The sequence below is a fragment of the Gobius niger genome, assembly GCF_951799975.1.
Source record: "Gobius niger genome assembly, chromosome: 18".
NCBI classification, from domain to species: domain Eukaryota; kingdom Metazoa; phylum Chordata; class Actinopteri; order Gobiiformes; family Gobiidae; genus Gobius; species Gobius niger.
This window is the reverse complement of record NC_136869.1, coordinates 10,796,936-10,815,255: the sequence shown is the minus strand read 5'-3', so window position 1 is coordinate 10,815,255 and position 18,320 is coordinate 10,796,936. Positions and strand designations below refer to the sequence as shown.

Below are 18,320 nucleotides of genomic sequence, written 5' to 3'. Positions count from 1 at the left end.
AGAGCAATGGTCCCAGATTCATCCTAATCGTTTTGCACGTCTAATCTGCAGTGTACTCCCTTATTCCTCGCTGTCCTGTGAATGTTTACGTGTTATGTCAAATAAAAATATGATAAAATGTAAATGTTTGGGTGGTATTAGTTTAAGCAGACACTGTTTACTCATTCTTGTGATTTGAATAAAGATGATCAGATAATTTCATGAGCAATTTAGGCAGAAATATAAGAAATTCCAAACACCGTACTCACTTTTTCCTCCCACTCAAGGCAGTTTATTGGACACGACCTTATGGTAATCGAGTGAAGTGTGGGGAGAGACACCAGTACAGTGCCTAAGCTATCTGTGCACAGATCAACTGACATGATTCACTTCATCAAAACAAAACAGTCATACCCTGATCATCTTGACCTGGACACCATCTTGGAAGAAAGCCCAGATTTGTGGAGCCACTTCCTCCCAGGCCTTCCCCAAAACCCTCAGCCTCTCCAGCTCCTCGAATGTAGTGTTTGCCTGCAACACATAAGGACAATATTTCAATCTATGGACAAAAATGAACGGCAAATTAACTTCCGGAATCAGAGCGGTTTGTTAAGCTCCATAAACATTAACATTTAGACACCAGAGAATCCATTCAAAGGCCCTAATCCACTATTCCAGAACAACTGGATGTGTCAGTGTGAGAGAAACAGTGACACAACCGCTCACTTTGAACATGGATTTGTTCCCAATGTCAAGTACACAGACTGTCACACGTATAATCTCCCGCTACATACCATTCCCACATTACACCCGAAAACAGGATTTGCAAAGACAACAGGCACATTCTCACACAGGGCGCCGTTCCCGTGGGCCTGTCCTGATAACCAGCTGCAAAATACTGTGCACCAAACTGTCAAACATTTACTCTGAGGTGTGTAAACCAGACAGAAATTCAAACTGAAGTGCATTGTGGTGTATAAATAGGAGTAATATATATCTAAACAATTCCTGGAGTAAAGGTTCTCATATCATGCAGCACTAGATAAGAATATGATTAAAATAATATCAACAGATGAAGAAAACTCTACACACTTTGCTTGTTGTGGAGGTTACAGTGTTTTGTGGGACCTGCGTTAACTACTGGCTGTTTTGGTATTCAGGCCTGTGCAGTGGGGGATGAAAGCGGCCTAGGAGTACACCCAATTAAACGCCTTCCTCTTGTGTGTGTCTGATTTTGGGTGACAATGAGGACAATGGGGCCGCGGCGACAATGGAGGCGGTTGGTGAAAACTAGGCCCAGACCATTCAGCGAGGCCAGGGCAGGTTCCCACAAGTGAGAGCTTCCTCGTTCCCAGAAATAGTTAAGAACGAGCAAAATCTGAGAACAACATTTTGGTATTTTGGGGCGTTTCTGGTGGTAATTGGCTGAAGGGGGCAATCCTTGACACGAGAGCAATTTTGTCGAATGGATTCAGTTAATTTACTTGTTTAGACACAGATTTACCCATCAATGTGTCTGCATGGTTTATACAGCGAACCGCAAGTCAAATTTTGTGTTTTTTCTTCTTAAAATTTGTAAATATTCCATCAAAAGAAGAATGAGGACAGCTTTTGATATTCAAAAATGCAATACAATCGGCGACTTTTGTAGTTGATCGTGTTTTAGACCTTATGAAGTATGCAGTAAAATTGTTAAGCAATACCATTATTTCCCAATAATGTTCGATTTAATTCTGATTTTAATCTATTTAATTGCTTTGTAATGACATGCCCTGATTTTGGCACAATTCATTTAACGCTGTTTGGTTTTGTTGGATGTTTACAAATCGAGATCATTATCAGGGCCAGTACAGAGAACGTTTACAGGTATTTTGTAATGATTCTTAAGTTATGCAACGTCCTACAAACATATCTTCCTTTGCGCCAAACTGTGGCAGAAGCAAAACAATCCCATTAAGACAAACTCAAGGATTTAATTAAAGGTGTTTTAGTGGTGAAAAATTCTTGTGTCTTTGCTATGCGTGGGTTATGTGGGTACGTTATTTTCTCTTATGAATGCATATTATATCATATTATAATACCACATTAAGAACATGTTTACATTTGCTTTCTTCTTTTGACACAGCGACATGGACAGATCTGCAGTGGGAAGTCCGAAAGACTTTCTGCGTTAAAACTAACCCAGGACTGTTGTTCTTACCGGCATGGAAAAAGGCCTATCAGTAAGGATTTCTGTCGGATGTTCTGAATTAGATTTTCAGCAAATTTCTTACACAACTTCTCTCATCCTTTTTTCTCAGCACCATTAAAGGCTCAAGGGCCAGTAAAACATACATCTGTGTTTAAAAGTACGTGATAACAAGCAGTGGTAGGCTGTGCTGCATTAAAAGCATTGCATACGTAGCTAAAGGTATTCACTCTACACTGCGGAAAACAAGGGCCTTTTAAAGGATATGTTTACAATCTTTTAGAGTAACAGATTAACCTCTCTCCGTCATTACTTCCTTGGTGCAATTAAGATCCCAATCTCTTCCACAAATCTAAGCAAGAGCAAAACAAAGAGGGCATTAAAGGTCGTTAAAGAGGAAACTTGAGTGTGTACGTCTCTTTGTGCGTCCGTCTTTCAGAACAGTCACCACTGCTTACATAACAGTGGAAAGCTATGGCGCCACTGGACTGTGCCCTAGTCGCTACAGCCGATCAGCTTGTGCGCCTCCATTGCAGCTTAGCCACCCATGACCATCTATCCCCTATAGGGCATTGAGAGGCACGGATCGACATCCACTCACAAAAGGGCTGGACATGGCGTGAGGAAAGACGATCCTCTTTTTAGGACAAAATGTGTTGAAGTGTGTCAGCTGATTCAAGCGCGGTGGTGACACTGAGTACAATAGAGAAATGGATTTTTCACCATTCAGGACCACACAGTTGGAGAAAAAATGGGATATTTGATAACTGTCCTCAATCTTACTTTAACTTAGTTTTTTCCATCAAATTGTGAATATACATAAAACTTCAAAATACTACACAGGACCATAGCAAAGTTAAATAGGTGCTAATTAACCTCTTAACCCCTAAATTTTCTCCTGTTTAGCTTTACCAAAATCTAAAAGCTTCTTGACAAAAGTGTCAAAATAGCAACAAAAATCTGACGAAATTGAGGATGAAAATGCAACAACGTGACAAAAAAGTGAAAAACAAGTGAGACAAAATGCCACAAAAACAGTAGCAAAAATGCGGCGAAAAAAGCCATAAAAGAGTAGGAGAAAAGTGACAAAAAAGTGATGAAAAAGTGACAACAGTGAGTGACAAAGACACAACAAAAAAGTGACACAAGCATTGTGGCAACAATGCGAGGAAATTTATCCGTTTAGATGAGTTTTGTAAATTTGGGTAAAGCTGAACTGTTTTAGATAGATTACTGAAATGACAATCCAAGATATTAAGAAGTAAAAAGAGTTTACTGAAAATGTGTTCTAATTTGTTGTTTGCTTCGTATGCCCTCCTCTCACTAAAACTAAAAGTACTAGACCACTAACATTTGAGTTATTTTATGTTACTTTATCCATCGATGGCTAATACTTACATTGACACTGATAGAGACTTACATTCTTTATGATCTTCCTCGTGGCCGGTGAGTCCGGTGCATAGAGGATCTGTCCCATCAGCATCGGCTTCACTGAGTTCCACACGATCCTTGTAGCGGGATTTGACTCTAGTTCTCGCATCATGTCATTGCAGAAAGGAGCTGGAAGGAAGATAGGAGAAGATGAAGTGCACCAGATCATTCAAGATGACAATAACAGATTTAAAGCCAAGAGTTTAGAGTTAGTTAAATATATTTCAGACAAAAATGAAACTATAGGCTATCATCTCACTCGTGCTGTTGTCATAGCTGTACTCTCCGCGGGCACTGCGGCTGCTGATGCCCAGAAAGGCCTTGTAGTTGTTGTCTTCGTACCAGTTGAAGGAGGTGACCCTGGAGAAGGCGCCCTCCGTGTATCCGCAGATCAGACTGGAGGCCGCGGACATCACCTCTCTGAAGGAAAGGTCGCTTTGGAAGAGAGGAGTCAGAACCTGCAGCAGCTCCTGGCCACTGTTCCTCTGGGAAAACTGCCGGGACAAAGGTTGACAAACTTGTACGATCATAGCAGTTTATTCCTACATTCCTACTTCATTTCCACATAACTTGTGTGTAGACCAAAATAAAGGGTATCCAGGAAGACCAAATCCCCTTCTGAAAACCGCATTTGAGTGATTAGCCATTAGTCATTTCCATGTGATCCTATCTGAAGATTTCACTTGTTTATTTTAGCCCTGGTGTTGTCTCCATTTGATCTCATAATGTTGATGTATCTGTTTTGCACGCCACAGAAGGCAGCTCTGGATTTAGCCTTCCTCATACGCACCAAACATGCCCCCACTGTCTGTGTTTACGTAAAAAACCCAGGAGAGAGGAAGCAACTGTTTCCTGAGCGTCTAAAAATAGTGGGAGGTGAACTTCTGAATGAGGCTGCGACCGGCCACACTCACCTCTCGCAGTTTTTCTGAGACGGCGGAGATGACACGCACCCACACGCGAATGTCTATGCCGCTGGAGTGGTTGTCCAGCACCCGGGGGAGCTGAGAAAGACAAATCATGTTCATTCATAGGGAGAAATAATGTGTTGTTTTTGTCTGTGTTTAAAGAGGCAGAGGACAACTTGATTTCGACTAACGAGAGACCAAAGAAAAGACAAATTCTTAAAGCAAAAGTATATGCTTATCTGCACAGGACTTCCCTGTATGCTAAATGTCTGTTACTTGAAAGAAAAAAGTCTCCACACTGTCAAACAAAACAATGAGACTTACACAATGCCTGACCAAAAGAAAGTTGCCACAAAAAACTGTGGCTTTTGCAAAGTCAAAAGATCCAGTGTTGCCTTCATTTTTCACCAAGAGTGTATTGAGTGTGAGCACTGTGCAAAGCCTTCTCAAGCACATTCCAAAGACTCTCAATGAGGTTAGGAGATGTGGACTCTGTGATGGCCAATCCAGGTGTCTCATGCTCCCTGAGCCACTTTTTCACAATAAGAGCCTGATGAATCCTGGCATTGTCATCTTGGAATATGACCGTGCCCTCAGGGAAGAAGAACCTGGTCATTCAGGATGTTCAGGTGATCTCATTCTTTGGGCACATAGTGTTGCTGAAGCTAGACCTGACCAACAGTTAGTTGAATCCAGCTGGTGATTTTTTTTTGGTCATGCAGTATATTTAAAAAAGATCGGGATAGACGGGGGCAGTGGGTGGTGTCCTATAGCTTTCCATGAACCCATTGTAGAAAACATTTATTCATTATAATTCAGAGCATTGTTTATTCTTGTCTACTTTGATTTGGATTAAGCTTATTTGTCATTTGCAATAAAGAATTACAGTGAGAAAAAAGGTGCAAGTAGCTCAACATACACTGTCATGTTCGCACCAACAAAGTAAAGTAAACATATTATGAAAAACAGACTTAAGTTAAATCAGCTAATTATGATAAAAAGTGAAGGGGAAGAAAAGAGATAAATGAACAATTAAGTACATGACCAAAGATATGCAAGGCTGTGTCACACTCTGTCACACTTTCACTCATTAGTGGGTCAGGGTCAGCATTTCAATATGGCGGTATACCATATTGAAACTTGCAGTAAAAAGTATTTACCCATGCCGAAGAACTTGATCCCCGGGCTGTGGTTTGAACACCCCTCGGTCTAATTTGAGCAGATTGTACTGTATCCACTGTATGCATGTTTGTTTAGTTGGACGGTTGGAAGGAAATGACTGAATCCCTCCATTCAAATACTCAGTGTTTGTCCCAACAGCGGGAAACTTTATCTGCTGAGTGGTGCTTTCTCCTGAGGATCTGCTGGTTTACTCAGAGATCTTCCATTGACCGCAAACACAATGGGGTAAAGGTCCAGGAAACAGAGCAAGGCCGAGGGAGAGAAGGACAGGGAAAGACATCCTTCCTTTGGACTTCCTTACGTATATGTGGGAAAGATGCAGGGGCTTCTTCTATGAAAAAGTCCACAAGGTTTATGAGTAAGGTGATTGAGACACCCCGACTTTAAGAAATAAAATGGATTTCAATCAATAACATGCATAAAGAGAGACCTACTGGACCTCTTTTTAAGGAGCGCTTCCCCTTTCCAGTCATTGATTAACTGGTTAATTTTGCCTGTAAAGAAAGAGTAATTGAATGGAAATGTGGGGGATTTAGTAGCAATTGTTCACCAATTTGCACCTATAAAAAAACTTTGCTGTTTTGGCACAACATCCTTTATTTCTAAGCTGTGCACACAATAACACAGTTTAAATATAAACTGATTTCAACCAGATACAGCCAAAACGGAAAATACTAGACACTCTTTTGGCCGATTTCCATTTCATTGTGTCTCGGTGAGGCTGATCCAAAGGGCAGGAGGAGCACAGTAGCCTGTATTTACCATGTCATTACTGAAGGAGTGAGTCTGCGCTAAGCTAATTACAGAAAGAGGGCACGTCTGTTTGCGCGAGTAAAGCCGCTGTTTCACAAGTTCACTGTCACTTATGCCTAACTTTCAGTAATGTTACCAGCCGTTAGACAAGAACCTTAGGTAGATCAATTCTAATTACTGAATGAGTCTTAATGAGCCGTGTTTAAAAACAAATTTCTGCTCTTCTGAACAGACAGTAAAGTAAAATTGTATTCTCTATTGATAGATATGTTCCTGTTTTATAAAGGGAAAGGTGTTTTCATACAGTTTACAACTTTCTGCATTCATATTGCAATAAGTAATAAGTATGCATGCATGTTTGAATCTACAATAATTAAAGTGTTATTATAAGGCGTTATTGGGAAAATACACAGTCCAGATGGGACTCAAACTTTAAGATCTAAGTCAATGCAGCTAAGACTTTTATATCGAAAAGGTAAAACAATGTAACTAAACTAAACTAAACGTTGATATATGGGGACGTGAGATTAGACAGCCCCTAGAATCCATCATTATACTCCTGGTTGAAAACACTGATCTGAATCTACAACAAAATGAATGCCATGTTACGAAATTATTATTTTTCGCTAATAATAATAAAACGCACTTAAATGTTGTGTTTATCTAAGCACTCCTTGTTAACAGTTGTTTTTATAGTTTAACATTGGTCTCACGTGAGTCACAAGCCACTCACAGCTGCTGCCAGTTTTTATGTGTCTTTTGGCCTGGCAAACAGGCCTGTCGCAGCGAGTTCAGTTTTGATATAGAGGGAATCAGTTGACAAGTCCTTGACATGACATCAGACCTGAGCTGCAGCCAGGGCACAAAGCAAATGTCCTAAAACAGACAATAAATATGATCTAAAATGCCATATGGTTGTTATGTTTCATTTGCAATTATTCTGACTTATCTTACTGTGAGTTTTTGGTTGCTACCTTTTGTACGTGATTCAATCTGAACCACTCATGAGTAAAAATAGAAGTTGCACAAAAGGAAATTTGGCTTACGCTATATCTGTTTTCATCATCAGACCACATGCTGCCCATTTACATTTACCCACACTCAACTCAGATTGGCTTAGAACTTCAAGTCTGAGCTAAAAATATTTCTTGCAAGAATGAAAAAAACAACAACAGGGCAGTGGTGCAACTACAGCCTCAATAACTATGGTAATAATGGCTCAGTGATACTTCCAGGAATCTCTAAATCTCAGCCAGAAATGAGATTTGACTAACTGAATGATCTGCATTTGTTCTGCCGCCAACTGCAACTACTAGCTACTGCTTCTACATACAGTACGACTTCCACAGGTCTATAATAAAACTGTAGACAGGATGTTGCCATGGTAATCCAATGGAAATAATGTGCAGCCATGTAATGATTGTCTATTCTCCTCATGAACTCATGTCATCATCATCAAACAAGAGACTTGTTTTAGTGATTTTCTTTTAATTTACTTTATTAATTTGACTTTTATATAGCTTTCATATTAACTGAATGTGTGTTTTTCTTCAATTTAAAGCTCCAAAAAGTCATAATTTTTCCTATGTGGTGTGTATTAGTCAATAATGGATGGATTCAATCAGTGTGTTGACATGCAATGATTATGTAATTATGTAAAGATCAAAGCCCAGTTCTGTGTTAATAAATATGAATGTTCATATTTCAGTGAAAATGTGTCCTGACACAGACAGCTATACTTCCCTGCGTTTGAAATAATATTCCTTCACTGTAATTTCCATTAGAGTTTGGCTAATCAGACTATTCCAAGATGGCTGCCACATATGTCGCAATAACGAGTCTTAATATCTTAATACTATCTCAATTAGAAATAGTTCAATTCTATCTGTCTGTGTGCTGAGAGTGTTGTACTGACCAGCTTGAAGACTTTAAAGAAGTCCACGTTGGCGTAAAACTTGTCCTCTATGATCTGCAGTCGCTGTGGGGTGAGGATGCACATGGCGTTGCGAACAGCGTAGAGGCCTCTGCGACTCGAGAACACGAGAAATCGCTCCAAAAGATTAAGACTGCACGCGATGTCCTTTAGATGGAGGGCGGGAACTCCGAAAGCAAACTGGAAAGTAGACAGAATATACAATATTTAGAATATACTGTGCAGGGCTATATATAAAGTCAATGTGGTGGGTATGTAGAGGGCATGTACTAATTTTCATTGTAAAAAAGAGAGTCAAAATCAAGAAGAGAGTCAAAACCAATAACAATCCACAATCTGCTATAACATTACTTCCATACCCTCTATAACGAAGACAGGGAAGCACAAACTCCGCCTTAAAGCTAACTGTTACCATATAGCATATATCTTCTTGACATGCACTCACTCATTGACTTTACATTTCGAGCATAGTTGGAATACATAACGCTGAAGCCGTTATTGGCACAGAAGAGCTCTTTGTATGGATCACGTCTGTGTGCAGTTTCAGTGTACCTGCTCGGGCCTGATCTCAGCAGTGACCAGATGGTTCACCACGGCCTGCGTCAGAGGGATGTCTCTCAACAGAAATGATGTCAACATCTCGTCATCTTTCAGTATGCTCTCCACCTTCACTCCTCTGCCTGAGAGATAAAGACAAATGCAGATAAAAACATGAAATGATACATCCAGAGGTTCTCAAAACGTGTTAAAGCAAGCACCTCATGAAATATTTGACCTTCCAAATACAATCAGGCCTAGAACAAATCAGGACTAAACAAGATAAAGAGAATAGGCTTAAATCCAACTAAATGGTGTCTAAACTGGGTGTAAACTTAAAATGAAAAAAAAAAAGATCTGGAGATGGGTCCATTGTAGCTGACCTCTGACCTTGACCCACAGGCTTAAAAACACGTCAAATGCAGACGATTTATTTATGATATATGGGTGACAGTAGAGCAGTTGGTAGAGCGGCTCGTCTCATGATCAGAAGGTCAGGAGTTCGAATCCCAGCTCCTGAAAATGCACACTGTCACTGTGTCCTTGGGCAAGACACTTCACCCACCTTGCCTTCAGTGTCTGTGAACGGGACAGGTTCCTTTCCTGTAAAGCCTGATTAAGATAAAAAAAAGTGCTATAAGAGACCATTTATCATAAAGTTTGTGTGGCTTAGCACAGACCTGGGTTGGAGTTACAGCTGGGCGATATGACGCTTATATTTCAATCATGATCTGATTCCTGTGACAATCAGCTAATTTGAAGACTTTGCCATATCGTGTCAGTGTTTCTCTATATAATGTTATTAATGTTTTACATATCACCAGCCCCTAATTGGAATAAACAAAAATAAACTATAATAAGCCTTATGTAATAATACAAGTGTCAACAAACTGTATTTTGGTGAAAGCTGGGATTGAACTGCCAACCGACTTGTAGTACTATTTCCATAGTTTTGGCATAGTACAATGAGAGCATGGGCCTGATCACTAAATGGGCCATTTCATCATTGGTGGATTTTCCAGGAAAAAACAAAAAAACAGTACTTGTACTTGTTGGAAGGTGATTTTATTGTCTTGCAGCTCCAGGAAGGATGGGCTTCTACAGACTGTTTAACACATTGTGTCTTAATAAATCTACGGCCCTTTTTGTAGTTTCCTGTCACTGTGACTGTTTTAAGCTTTCTTCTATTGTCTGCCTGTCTGTTGCTCCGTTGTTGCCAATGGGAGCTGTTATCTGGGCTTTATACCTGGATAAACGCCATACAAGCACTTTGCCTGGCAGTCTCCTTCGTGCATGGACTTGCCACTGGAAACTATGACGCATTTTGACATACTCACATGGCGTTTGCTTTGTGAGTCCTGTTAATGCAGCTGGTTTCATAACGTATGTGCCCTTCACTGTATATTATACACCCCAGGCTTATCCGGGGGTTTTACGGTAACCAGCTTCAAAAGCATTTTTTAATGTGTTGAAATAGTTTAAGATAAGATAAGCCTTTATTGACTCACAATGGAACAAATCATTAATTATGTCTCAAGAACACTGAGGGGGTGCAAACAGAGAGGAAAATAAGCTAAAAGTTACATTTTGGTGCACAAATGATTAGTAAGTTGCTCATCTTGCTCTGTTATCCATCCATTTAATAGCATTATGAATATCAGTATAACAATAAACTTTGGTGTAGGTTCATTGCACAGGCAAATTGAGAACATTAGGTAAGAAATTTTAGGTAACTATAAACTGTCTATGCATAAGATATAAGGCAATTGAGAAAATCAAGCCATCAATTTTGGCATCTGTGGAAAATTTCACTAAAAGGTAATAGAATAGTATTTAATCATGTTACACCCTTTTTTTAAAAATCATATTATCTGTTCTCTCAGGACTGGGGAATGCAGCCGGAAATTTTCCAGTTAACCCTGTTTGCCCAATTGAGTGGCTGCACTAATCATTCACAGATTGGAATGCACCAAGGGACACCATTAAGAGCCATCCAATTCATTTTACTATTAATACGAATAAATATTTACGTGAAAAAACAGGGAAAACAGGTTCTGTAGTTTCTTGCTGCCTGGGGAAAAGAACAGAGCTATGGAGCGTGAGAACCGTTTTACTGCTAAATAAACAACAGAGTGGCCAGAGTAAGGAGCTTAGGTTACGACGAGTCTTTCTAAAACCCAGGTGACGTAATCTGGTTGGGCAGACAAAGATCCAGACAGATCGGTAAAATGAGAGAACAAAGCATGTTCTTATGAAGTGAATGTTTTCAGGCAAGTTGGATAATGTAGTAGAATGATGTAGCGCAAAACATAACCCAATTATTACTTATTTGTTACAGCCCAAAGAAAAACTTGGCAAAAGTGCACAAACGGGCACGACTTAAAAGCTCATCTGTTTCAAAGACAATGCTGTAGCTGAGGTTTTCAATCCGCTGACCTGCCACGTGCTCCGGATGTGTGCGCAGAGTGTCCATGAAGTTACTCATGGTGCTCATTTCCCTCCACAGCTGTCCGAGCCGCTGGAACTCGGGGTCAGCGAAGAGCAGCTCCTGGGCGTCCGAGTACATCCGGGCCAGGCTGAGGGGCCATAAAAATGTATTTAGAAAAAAACACTGGTCAGGACTACCTTGTTGGAGGATAACCCTGTATGTAATTGGGTTGTAGGGGCTGATTGGAAACCCATACGATCAACATGATAACAGAAAGGTCCACAAAATTAGGGATGAAATGATTGCAGTTTCTTTCCCAATTACTTTCATCTCCATCTTACCATAACAAAAAATCTGGTTTCCATTTGTGCTTCTGCATCGTAAAGGTTCTAAATTATCAGACCCAATTTTTGAACACTGCATCCTAATGGTTTAAATAGCGCCACATTTGTACATTTGCATCCCGGGACAACAGTGCAAGCACAATGGGGTTGTTTACATGGAGTTGTTGTAGTTGGACACCAGGCCGGGCGACTCTCCGCGGGTGGGGAACTGAAAACACGGATTGTTGGCGTTGCAGAAGATCCCCTGGATCCACGGCAGGACCCCGGTGGACGGCATGGCTTTGTTTGGGAAGTGGCCTAAAGTACAGAACATACAGAAGTGTCAGCTATCAGTGTTGGACAACCAAAGGTATTCAACAACATTTTGGGAAAGGGTCACATAAGGACAAAGCGCTGTTCCTGTAAAGTCTGGCTTTACTTACATTCATGTTGACGGTAAAGAGGATTCACCCTTCTGAGCCAAACTAGTCCCATGAACAGAATTACAGGCCACAGGATCTCCATTACGAATCGCACCTGTGTGGAAATTGGGCACCATGTTACAAAACTTAAAGCTGCATTACGCAACTTTTGAGGCAAAGCAAAAAAAGGTGATATGTGTGCATATTTTATATTAACTTAGAGTGACCCAGCGGCTGTATGAGTGGTCAGCATGGTGCCTTTACTTTCCATCACAGTGGTATCTGGGACGCTCCGGGATCAATTGTTTGGAAGGTTTTCCCTACTCACCATAAAACCTACAAAACAATTGATCCTGGAGCTTCATAGAGACCACTGTGATGGAAAATAAAGGCACCATGCTGACCACTCCTACAGCCGCTGGGTCACTACAAATATTAACTTTTTCTTCCACATTAAAAGTTGCATAATGCAGCTTTAAACTTTGCATCACAAAACTGAATAAACTGTCAAAATGCATTTTCCCATTTGTGGTTGGCTTTGTGAGGTAAAAATGCATTAACTGGGTGAATATTGATAGCTTTTACCCTCTGTCTCCTGCGCACGGTCCAGTTCTTCCACAGCAGGAGCCAGAGCTGCCCTCCTGCCCCCATGGCTGCCCTCTTCACCCCGGCCGCTGGGGCAGGGATCTCCCGGGAACAACCTATTCAACACGCGCCTATTTACATGCGATATATTGCAGGACATAAACAGTAGCTTTTGGTGTAGGGAGAGCTAAATTGTTCTGCCATGGCTTTAGCTTTAGCGCACACGTCAAAAGAAGGTTACTATTCAGAGAGTAAAGATAGCAATGGCCTAATGAGCTCAAGAAACTTTACATGGCCAATGCTGCACTATTTTAAGGTTTGTTCGTACCGCATTTAGAAATGTGTAAATACAAGTGTCTGTAGCCTATGTCTCTGTTTGCAATAGCTAGCTAACAATATCCATTTACCAGATTTGCATAGCTTTATTACTCAGTTAACCAAAAATGCTAAAGACTAGCCTCCCCATAACTAAAAGTAGGCGCTATTATGTTGCCATCATGTGTGAGGTAATTGCTCACCTCAGAGGAACAGGTGTGTCCTAGATCCCTCCGCGCGCATTTCTTCAGTAAACGTCCTCATTTCTGTGCCTCAGTTGCAGCCAGCTAACACAAAGCATGTAGTGAATAGCCAGACCTTGTGAATAGTTAAGCAGATTGATTTAATCTTCTTTCTCGGTGCAGGCAGTCTCCTAACACCTCTCATCCATTTTGTTGAGACCTACATGACCTAAGCAGCTGCCTTGCCTGGCACTGTACAGTTATTAATACTATCAGAGCAGAAAATTCTGTGCAATAAGTTGATCTACTTTATCAAAAAACGTGACTGGAAAAAAAGTCATTTGCATGATTAAGTAGCCAGAATAAATACTCAAGTAAGAGTAAAAAGTACTTGGAGAAAATGTTACTTGAGTACTGTGAGTATCTGTTTAAGCGTGAAAGGTCTAGTTTCAGTCGTGACATAAATTATGAGAAACAGAACACGTACTAACCACTTCACCCCCCGCCTTAACCAAGTGCATTTTCTCCACTTCAGCTTTACTCCAATCTAAAAGCTTGCAGCCTATAGGCCAAAGTAAAGACCTACAAAACTCATTTAAACTGATCTTTTTCCTTGCGTTTCTGTCGCGTTGTAGTCATTTTTTTGACATTCCTTTTAATTGCTTTTTTGTCACTTTGTTGCCACTTTTTTGTTTCTCTTGTTTTTGTTCCTTTTTTGTCACATTTACATCACTTTTTCATCACTTTTTTGTCACTTTACTGTTATTCTTTAGTTGCGTTTTCGTGTCATTTTTGTTGCTATTTTGTCACTGGTTTTTTCAAGAAGCTTTTAGATTTGGGTAAAGCCAAACTGCTCGGTTAAAGCGGGGGTTCCTAATATTTCCTTATAAAATAGAATGGAAATGTATTGAAATCTATACTGCTCAAAAAATTAAGGGAACACTTGAACACAATGTATCTTCCGAGTGTTCCCTTTATTTATATAAAATAAAGGGAACACTTGGAGTTACATTTTTGTGTAAAGATTCTTCATACTTCATTACTCAAGTAGGAGTAAAAAGTACTGTATGATATTTCAACCTGAAGAGACTCACAGAGACAGACTGCATTAGAGACCCGGGGCGGCCGGTCAACCCGATAAGCAGGCCTGAGGAGAGGCCAGGCAGGGGAGGGGCGGAGGAGGGTCACAGCGCAGCTGGGAAATGGCCGGGGGGCTGAAGAAGGGACCCTCGCCGATGAATGGCTGAAGCAGGAATAAGCAGCTACGATGATTGGCTGACGATGAAAGTGCGGCTTGAGCTGGGGCCGTGATTGGACGATTAGTGAATGTTGCCGTTGATGAGGCGATGAATGAAGGCTGCAAGTACGTCTTCAAGGTTGAATTTGTGCTGAAGCTTCACAACTAATGAGTAGTTTCTTCATCTACTACCCACCTCTACGTGGGAGAGGGAGTGAAGAATGAATACAATGCATAACTGTAAATGAGTAAAGTAGTCATATTCAAGACTATAACGTAATCTAGTCGTAGACATAATAAAATTGATATCAGCAGTTAAAGGTGGGCAATACATCGGCTCCAAGATCATATCGAAATAGCTGTTTGGAAGATAGGCCATACAAATTTACAATATTGAGTCAATCTCCAATGTCAAGAAATGAGGGAAATAAAAATGTAAATAAGAGGAGTACAAGACAATATATCAATATGTTCAGGGCAATTCTCTTTTTGAGCAACAAAGTAATGTTAATTAAGATGTTTGCAGCATATTTTTGCATATTTCTGATTTTTTCAAACATACCACTTCATCTTTATCATTATCAAGAAAGTCCCCAAAAATATTGAGATATTATTTTTTGTCAATATCAATCAGCCCTATTATATCAGCAGTAGAAAATGAAAACACTTTGGGTCAGAAATTGTCAAAGTCTTTTTTAATAAGTTACAAAAGGGTGTGTATTTTCATGTACCTGCTTTTTTACATAGACATTTTTCAACATTTGGCCAAACTTAAAAAAAAAAAAAGACATTAAATTATGCTTTTGATGATACTTACATAGGTCTGTAAGGTTTTTGTTATAAAAACGAAAGTGGTACAAATCAGAAAAAATAACTTTGGCTACATACATACAGTATACATGTGTAAAAGCGAGACAATGCCGCGCTGAAGTCCTGAAAGTGTGATCCTTTTAGCTGACACACGAGTATAAAACAGTGGATGAATTAAATGTAATGCCTTGTGCTTGTTACTCAGCACTGAATGTAACAAATTCAACAAAGGTTATGAGCAAAATGATTAGTTATAACCCAAATGTAACAGTTCATAATACTAATGTGAAAGTATGGCAGGTAAGTGCATCAAACATGTTTTCATATTTTACACTGTTGCAGCTACATGCACTACTGTGATGAAACATACTTTTTTGGTATATAGACAAAAATATCGACAAAACGAGTGAACTATTTACAAATTATACACAATCAAATGTAATAAAAAATTGCACAGGTCATTTAAAAAAAAAGGAGGATTATAAATATTCTGACAGCGCGCCAGAGTGTAAAATGTAACAAATGATTGATAATGAAATGAATAGTTATAATAAACCGCTTTGTAAGTGCATACTGTCCTTTTGAGAACCAATGATACAAAATATACAAATAACAATGCCCACAATTCATCTGGTCTGAAGTCAGTGCAGGATTCAACAGATAACGCACTGTTGCCGGTAAAGTTGGAATAAAATACGCTTTGTTTCTCGTCATGTATTGGAGTGAGTATGGAAACAGTGTATCTGCCTATGGTCATTCAAAATGTAGTTTCGTGGACTTTGTTGAAATGTCGCCACAGGAAAACCTCTAGGATCAAAGTAGAAACCCCCTCAAACTCAAGATATTGCAAAAATCACATGGGCCTTTCATTCGAGTTTTACAGATTTTTGCTGGGGTTAAATTTTAGTCCTAATTTTCCTCATTTAGTCTTGTTTTTGTCCTGATCGGACAAAAAGTCAAATTGCTCATGATTTTCGGAGAATGTACTGTGTTTTGGTATGGTAATATGACCAAGACAGTTCTTGAATATTGCCATTTTTTCTTATTTTCTGCAGCACTAGACCTGATGAAACTATGTTAAAACACACACTATTATTATTATTCCAACTTCATCAGCAACAGCGAATATTCCCAGCTTGTCCGTCAAACAAAGTCCGTACACATCACACAAAATGCGCCTCTCTGTGCTCCACTTCCTGCAGCCTTCGCGTCCGGAGTCTTGGATAGACCGGCTTGGTCTGGTTTGGACCCAGCTCCTCCGGACTCGGACTAAGGGACTCCGAAGAGGCCGCTTGGTCCACCTCAATGTCCTCTTCCCCCTCGAGGGGCTCGTCCACTGAAACCTCGATCTCCAAACCCAACTCTTCGTCTTCTTCGTCATCGTCGTCCTCGTCTTCATCCTCTGCACTGTTTCTTGAATTGAATTTTTGCAACACTTTGCTCACAGACGGGGGCTTGTAAAAAGTTCCCGGGGGAGGCTGTAGAGTCCTAGGCGCCCTAAATCCACTGGAAATATGGTTGCCTTTTACATTGTCGTCCCGTTTTAAACTCCTGCTGGGCCGCACTGCGATGGAGTAAGGTCTATTGGGGTAAATGGTTTGCGAAGAGTCCAGCTTGCTGTCCTCAGTGCTTTCCGCAGACACGATTTTAACAGATCTAGTCGACACGTCGTGGTGTTTATACTGTTTGTCCCAAGTTCTCCTCAGAGTCTGCGTGTCGATAAATGTCCGGCGGTAATGCGACGACACAGTCCGCACTTGGGTGGCCTCCGTTTCGTCGACCTCTTCGATGGACTGGGCGCAGCTTCGGTCGTCCTGGCTGTCGTCCGATTGTATCCGCTCGGGGGGCATGCTGACGGGGCGCGTGAGGATCCCGGAGGAGAGCTTGCTGCGCGGGTGCCGGAGTTGGACCCTCGTTACGGTGACGTGTTGGGAGCGACTCAGGGCTCGCTCTGGAGTTCTGGGGACATCGGGGACACTGGAGGACAAGATGCCGTTGAAGGAGTCCACGTCATCAGCTTTGAAAGAAGAGAACAAGAGAATTAGTCAGAATAATAACTCCCTAAAACAAACAGTCCAATATTGCTGAATTACTGCAAAAAATGTATAGGGGGAGTTCAATCGGTCACTTTCGATCTGGAATCAAAATATATACTGTTTTACATTTTTACACTTTTTGATAAAAGGAACTAATTTCTCATCTTAAAATGCAGTATGTAAACAATGCATTAGAGGGAATTACATTTTTCCTTATTTAATCAGAAAAGTCCTACTGTGATTTCATTTTGGGGGTTTTTAAATCTAGGATGTTCATCTTTTTGGGGGGATGTTTGTCTGCAAGCATGTCGACAATCCGACTAGCACAGGTATTCTGAATTTTCACCTTGAATGGATTTTCTACTGACAAAGTGGTGAGTAGTATCTATGGGAGGGATATACAGTTTGTATTTCCTCCCATAGATACGTAATATTCCAAAGACTGCATGTTTGGGCTTAGCAACCACATTCCTGACAAATAAGTCTCTATATCTTAATGCACTTAATACGTTTAGTTACTTGTTGCAAGTTGGGCATGTGCTGAAACGTTTCAAATGTAATTAAATAAGAAGCACACGCCCTCAGTTGAAAAAGATAGATGATTTGCATCCAGTATTTGTTAAACTGCTAACACATACCAGGCTCAAAGTCACTCCCATCGAGGCTTGGCGAGCTCTCTTGGACTTCAGCCAGGAGGTGTGAAGAGGGAATGATGGAGGAATGCCTCTTGTAGACCTTGGAGCTTTGCTGAACAACAAAACAAAGAACTCTTAGTCATAATATAACACACTTTGTGGCAATAAAACATTTCGTTCTCTATTTGCAACAGGACAAAATGTTCTGTGGCAACATCTGTGATTACCTTCTGTTCTTATCTTTAATAAATCGTAAAAATGTATATGTATCAAATGTTGCTTCCAATCAGTTATCAGGGTTAAAACTGTTTACTTTGGTAGTCATTTTGTACCACACTAAAATGGCTACTTCAGTTGTGTAAGTAGTAACAGGTGCTTGTCATATAATTAGAATACCATGAAAAAGTGCATTCCCTTCTGTTATTCAACTTAAAAT

General features: G+C 40.3%; 2 protein-coding genes across 3 annotated transcripts in view; both read right to left on the bottom strand.

The window, feature by feature from the left end:
* Positions 1 to 13,211, bottom strand: part of abca4a (ATP-binding cassette, sub-family A (ABC1), member 4a) — a gene marked incomplete at its 3' end in the record, with an annotated part of 35,316 nt that extends 22,105 nt beyond the window's left edge. The window contains exons 1-11 of the mRNA XM_079576332.1: positions 13,188 to 13,211; positions 12,670 to 12,785; positions 12,106 to 12,199; positions 11,839 to 11,980; positions 11,348 to 11,487; positions 8,927 to 9,054; positions 8,357 to 8,554; positions 4,513 to 4,602; positions 3,858 to 4,092; positions 3,588 to 3,727; positions 394 to 510 (exon numbers count right to left, since the gene is read on the bottom strand). Of these exons, the coding sequence (XP_079432458.1) occupies positions 394 to 510; positions 3,588 to 3,727; positions 3,858 to 4,092; positions 4,513 to 4,602; positions 8,357 to 8,554; positions 8,927 to 9,054; positions 11,348 to 11,487; positions 11,839 to 11,980; positions 12,106 to 12,199; positions 12,670 to 12,735 (1,350 nt within the window). The 5' untranslated portion in view covers positions 12,736 to 12,785; positions 13,188 to 13,211. The remainder of the gene's footprint in view (positions 1 to 393; positions 511 to 3,587; positions 3,728 to 3,857; positions 4,093 to 4,512; positions 4,603 to 8,356; positions 8,555 to 8,926; positions 9,055 to 11,347; positions 11,488 to 11,838; positions 11,981 to 12,105; positions 12,200 to 12,669; positions 12,786 to 13,187) is intronic.
* Positions 13,212 to 16,162: 2,951 nt separating this feature from the next.
* The window catches only part of arhgap29a (Rho GTPase activating protein 29a), a 43,745-nt gene continuing 41,587 nt past the window's right edge, over positions 16,163 to 18,320 (bottom strand). For both annotated transcript variants that reach the window (XM_079576562.1, XM_079576563.1), the window contains 2 exons: positions 17,888 to 17,996; positions 16,163 to 17,230 (listed from right to left, as the gene is read on the bottom strand). In XM_079576562.1, coding sequence (XP_079432688.1) covers positions 16,377 to 17,230; positions 17,888 to 17,996 — 963 coding nt within the window. In that variant the 3' untranslated portion in view covers positions 16,163 to 16,376. The remainder of the gene's footprint in view (positions 17,231 to 17,887; positions 17,997 to 18,320) is intronic.